This window comes from Charadrius vociferus, unplaced genomic scaffold, assembly GCF_000708025.1.
Source record: "Charadrius vociferus isolate BGI_N301 unplaced genomic scaffold, ASM70802v2 scaffold567, whole genome shotgun sequence".
Classification (NCBI taxonomy): Eukaryota; Metazoa; Chordata; class Aves; order Charadriiformes; family Charadriidae; genus Charadrius; species Charadrius vociferus.
The window spans coordinates 619220-623944 of NW_009649304.1; the positions used below are offsets into that span (position 1 = coordinate 619220).

At 61.2% G+C, this 4725-nt stretch overlaps 2 protein-coding genes across 2 annotated transcripts in view; both read right to left on the minus strand.

Annotated features, from left to right (window-relative positions):
• The window catches only part of LOC104290097 (beta-crystallin B3-like), a 369903-nt gene that overhangs the window by 219784 nt on the left and 145394 nt on the right, over positions 1 to 4725 (minus strand). The gene's annotated exons all lie outside the window — the stretch shown is intronic.
• Positions 1 to 4725, minus strand: part of MYO18B (myosin XVIIIB) — a 76246-nt gene that overhangs the window by 54811 nt on the left and 16710 nt on the right. The window contains exons 7-12 of the mRNA XM_009889168.1: positions 4565 to 4721; positions 3108 to 3188; positions 2539 to 2623; positions 2247 to 2406; positions 893 to 1067; positions 12 to 127 (exon numbers count right to left, since the gene is read on the minus strand). Of these exons, the coding sequence (XP_009887470.1) occupies positions 12 to 127; positions 893 to 1067; positions 2247 to 2406; positions 2539 to 2623; positions 3108 to 3188; positions 4565 to 4721 (774 nt within the window). The remainder of the gene's footprint in view (positions 1 to 11; positions 128 to 892; positions 1068 to 2246; positions 2407 to 2538; positions 2624 to 3107; positions 3189 to 4564; positions 4722 to 4725) is intronic.

Sequence of the window (4725 nt, forward strand, 5' to 3'; positions counted from 1 at the left end):
CCGCTCCCAGCCGCAGGGCTGCGTCGGGCGGCGCGGGGGGCTGAGCCGGCCCCTCCGCCTGCGGCCCCGGCAGGAGACAGTGCACAAAGTGGAGGTGGGACCGTCGGAGCAGGTTCGTGAGCGCGTCCTGCCGGGCAAACAGAGGTCAGCAGGGATGGAGGGGAGGGCAGGGTGAAGGGACAGCTCGTGGCATCTGTGGGAAACGCTCCCCGTGCCCCCTCCGCCGGGTGTCTGGACAGGTAAAGGAGTCACCATCAGAGCCCTCAAAGCTCAAGTGCGCGTTAGGGACAACAACTTTGGTCAGAGAGGTGACCCAAAGTGCAGGTCTGAGATGCTGAGAGGGACCCTTCCTCCTAATGTCCCACATTTTTGGTTGATGGGCTACAAAAAGTTACCGGGGCTGAGGGTTGCTGGGCAGGGGTTTGCCAGGGCCGGCTGGGACCACAGGGCGGGCTGGCCAGGGCGCCTACGGAGACCGAGCCTTGTCTTCTCCAGACAGTTTAGGCACAGAATTAAGGCTGAGATCAGCAGGAGCTCGGCATGTGCCCAGCGCGGAGGGCTGGTCTATTCGTCTGAGGGCTTAAGAGGATTAAGCGGCAGCACAGCAAGGTGTGTCTGTAATCTGCTTTATGATTTCTTGGCCTGAGATGCTTTCCCTGAGCCACAGTGGTGCTGGGGAGTCTCGTGGCCACCCGCGGCCAAAGCAGCATCCCGGGCCAAGAGCCCTGCAGGGCACAGAGCCGCACTGGTGACCCCAGTGGAAGGTACCTGCTGGGGGGCATGGGGGCTCCCTGCTAAGGAGGAGTGTGTCTAAGGCAGGGTCTCAGCGCGGGGTCAGGATGCACAGCACTGCAAACACCCCGACCCGCAGCCACGAGGTGCCCGCACTCACCGCCTGCAGTTTGAGCTGAGCGCACACCGACCTCTTCTTCACGGCTGCGAAGCTGCTGGCGAAGGTTTTCCTCACGCAGCCGTTGCGGTGCAGGACGGCCTGGGAGCGTCCCTCCAGCCCCGCCACAGCGCGGCAGGCCAACCAGCGCGGCAACACCAGCTCCTTCACGGCATCTCTGTTGGGGTGAGCAACAAGACGGTGGGGCTACAGCGGCACCGGTGCCGGGGAACCTCTGCTTCCCAGCTCCTTCAACAGGGATGCGATGCTCAGCGCCCCAAATTCAGCATTGATGCTGCCACGGGGCACGCAGCGGCGGAGCAGAGCAGGGTACCAGGACACCCTCCTGTTCCTCTCTGGTTCGGGCACTGAGCCATTCACCGCTGTTAAAACTTTCTTGAATTGAAACCTGAATCAAAATGAGCTGGGAGTGTTTAAGCAGAAGGTCAAAATCGCCCCGCGTACAGACACATCTGCAGCAGCTCGACTACGTTTCAATTCCAATTTAGTTTACAATGGTCTCCGAAGCGGTGGGGAAAACCTGCGCGGTTGCTGCGCGGGGAGCTGCCCTTTGCCGGTGATGTCTTACGCTCCCAAACCACGCCGGACAGCCAACCCCACGGCACTGCGGAGCCGAGGACATTGTGGGGTCCCCTTGGGTCCCCCACGCCCCCACCACCCACGCCTGCAGGAGGGGACCCCCGCAGAACCATCAGTGGCACGGTTGTGCTGACTCGAAGATCCCAGACAGCTTTGATGGAAAGCTGATCACTGCGGCATTATTCACCAGCTCCGTCTGTAGCGTCTACCGCCATCGCAGCGGCACATCGGGCTGTCAGTCAGCCCGGGGGTTTGAAAGCTGTAAGTCAAATCACTTGACATCTGCTCCCCCCACCTTAACTAAACTCTCGAGATTCTCACAAAGCTGGGCTGAAAGCTGTGGGTTTTTCTCGCTTCCTTACAGGTTTTGCCCCAGGTGGAGCTGGACTCCGGCAACGCAACGCCGGTGTCGGCAGGTGCCTCGGGCTGCCCCGCAGATGGGATCCCCTCAAGATCCCGTCCCCTCCTCGCCCACCCGAGGCCAGATCAGCTCCCTGCCTGGGCTGTGCATTGGGCAGGAGGTGGGGGGGACAGGCAGTGACCTCCCTGCAGCCATGGCAGACCTCGGCCAGGCTAGGAGTCCTCTCCTCCCCATCAGGATGCCTCACGACCCCCCGCTTTCCCCACCGCGAAGCCCCTCTCGGAGCTGGAGCAGGTTTGCAATCTCCAGCCCCCGGCTCACGGCGGGAGTCATACCAAACCCCTCTCACGGGCACGGGGATGACCGCCGGCACCACAGCACCGGCCTCGTACTTACACCTTGGACCGCTGCAGCACCTGGATGGCGTTTTCTGCCGAGAGGTTGAGCTTGGCTTTGCTGACCCAGCCCGTGAGGTCGTAGCGCACGGGGTCCGTGCCCAGCTGGTGGGAGATCTCGAAGTGCAGCGCCTGCTCGCACCTGCGCATGGGGCCATCCCCTGCGGCGGCGCCCCAGCATCGCCCGAGAAGAAAAGCCCCGTGAGATATTTCATTTGCTGTGCTGTTCCTTAAAATTTCCAAAGCTCAACGACAACGCCGGAGGACGGGCAGCCGAGCTGACCCCGACTTACCCTCCAGTTCGGGTCCCTTTGTGGCGAAGTAGGAGCACAGGCGGGGGAAGGGCCGGCCCGCATTCCTTTCCCTCGAAAGAGGCAGCTTTGAGGACTGATGTCCGTGTTCATTGATTTGGGGCAGGAAGCAAGAGGAACTGGTGCAGCAGGTGCGGAAGAGGCTGGAGGAAGCCCACCCTGCTCCCCACCGCCTCTGCTCGACAGCATCACCAGCCCCAGACCAGCCAAGACCAGGCTCAGGAAACCCTCCTGGACCGATCCAGCTCTGGACGTCACCCAGGAGACCTCCACAGTGACACTGTGTCCCGGAGGGGCGAGTCACTCCTGCTCCGCAGCCAGGCTGGGAGGGGTTCCCGCGGTGCAGGGCTTGACCAGGAAAGGTGTTTTTAAAAGCCAAAATGGTCCCGGTTGACGCTGTGCCCTCCCTTGCGACAGCCTGGACTGCTCTCTGCAAAACGCACCACGAGGGCCCACTCTGCCCCTGAACCCCTCACTCCTCTTGAAGCGCACGGATGCTTCAAGCACGGCCAGGGCAACCAGCTCCCGCCGTGGCCACGGGGACGGGGTACCTGTGAGGAGCTCAGGTCGACGATGGACAGCGTGGCCAGTGGCGAGCGCTCTGGAAGATCAAAAGACACCTCAACATTTTCCTGGAAAACATCATTTAAAAGCTTGCTTCAGTCATGGTCTGGCGTCTGCAAGCCAAGAGGAGATAATGTTTGCGCGGAGGGGGAGGAGGATGGTGCGGGCTGTGCTCCCGCTCGGCTTTGCGGGGATGTGGCGCCGGCGGAGCCGAGCAGCCACCGGAGACGTCTCTGCCGTGACGTGGAGGCACGGCCACGTCTGTCCCCCCGGGAAGGGCTGTCGGGACCACCGCTCCCAACGGGCTTCTGCAGCGCTGTGGGGATGTCAGACAAGCTGCATAAATCAGGGCTATGACAATAACTGAAGGCTTAATGAGAAAGCAGCAAGAAAACAATCAATTATTGAATTTGCAGCTTGCAGGCGTTGTTTCCCTTCCTCCACGGAGGGCTTTTCAGGCTGCAGGGCTCACCCACCACCCCTGGCCCCACACCCCCTGCGCCGTGCCCGGCAGCGCGGGGACCCCCCGGCAGCGGCAGGGTAAGCACGGCTCGCCTCTGCTCACGTGTGCACCGGGGACGTTCAGCAAGAGCCGTAGCTTTAATGTCTCTCCATGGTAACACGGGGAGATTTTGCTCAGGTTTGCAGCCGGAGCGTGCAGGTGGAGCAGAAAGCAGCACTGAACCCCAGTTTCTTCCCACCACGGGCAACGTGCCACCGTCGCCCCCGCGCGTGACCCAGCTCTGGGAGCAGACGGGGCACTGGGGCAGACGGTCGCAGTCCCGGGGGCTCACAGGGCAATGTCTTGCACCAGGGCAGCCGTCCTTAGCCGGCGACAAAGGCAAGGCGAGGTGGGCCCGCTGAGCCCGCTGCCATTTCAAGCTCGGCCAGTAACTGCATATTCATCGCGAGGCGGGAGCACGTGTACACTCACTCGGCGCCAAGTGATGTGTGAATATTAAGCCATGGGAATTCAACTATTTTCCCAAGGCTAAAGGTATTAAAGCAACTTCTGCAAGCCTACTAAGTTCATCTCTGCTTGTAGATTTATCAGCAGCTTATTTCTGCAATAATTTATCATTTTCCTTTCTATTCTCCATTATTCATCACCCGAGGAAAAATGCAGCTGCAGCAACAGAAGGGCACGAAGCCTCCTGAGCTGGAACAAGGTGCCCAAAGGGATGCGCAGGCAGCCTGGCACCTCCGGCACGCCAGAAATACCCAAAAAGACCCAAGAGTGGGGCAGTGGGGGGACGAGAGACCCGGCTCAAGGCTACCGCTCTGTACAGACCCCTCATTTCTTCGACACCCCTCCCGTTAAAGCTGCTGAAGTGTGTTATTCGGTCACAGCACGGCAGGACACAGGGTCGGGTCAAACGCAGCCCCATCCCCAGGTGCCGGGAAGCTGCTCCCTGGGGCGCCCTTCCCAGCCCCCACGTCTCACCTCTCTGTACCTCTCCATTTCTGAAACAAAGGTTTTCTCGTAGAAAAGGGCCTGCAGCCGCTCCTGCACGTAGTTGTGGCAGAGCTCTTCAAAAGTCGCCGCTCGCTCGCCCCGCTGGTGCCGCGGGTTGTGGAAGCCCCGAGTGGCCACCCCCCCGCTGG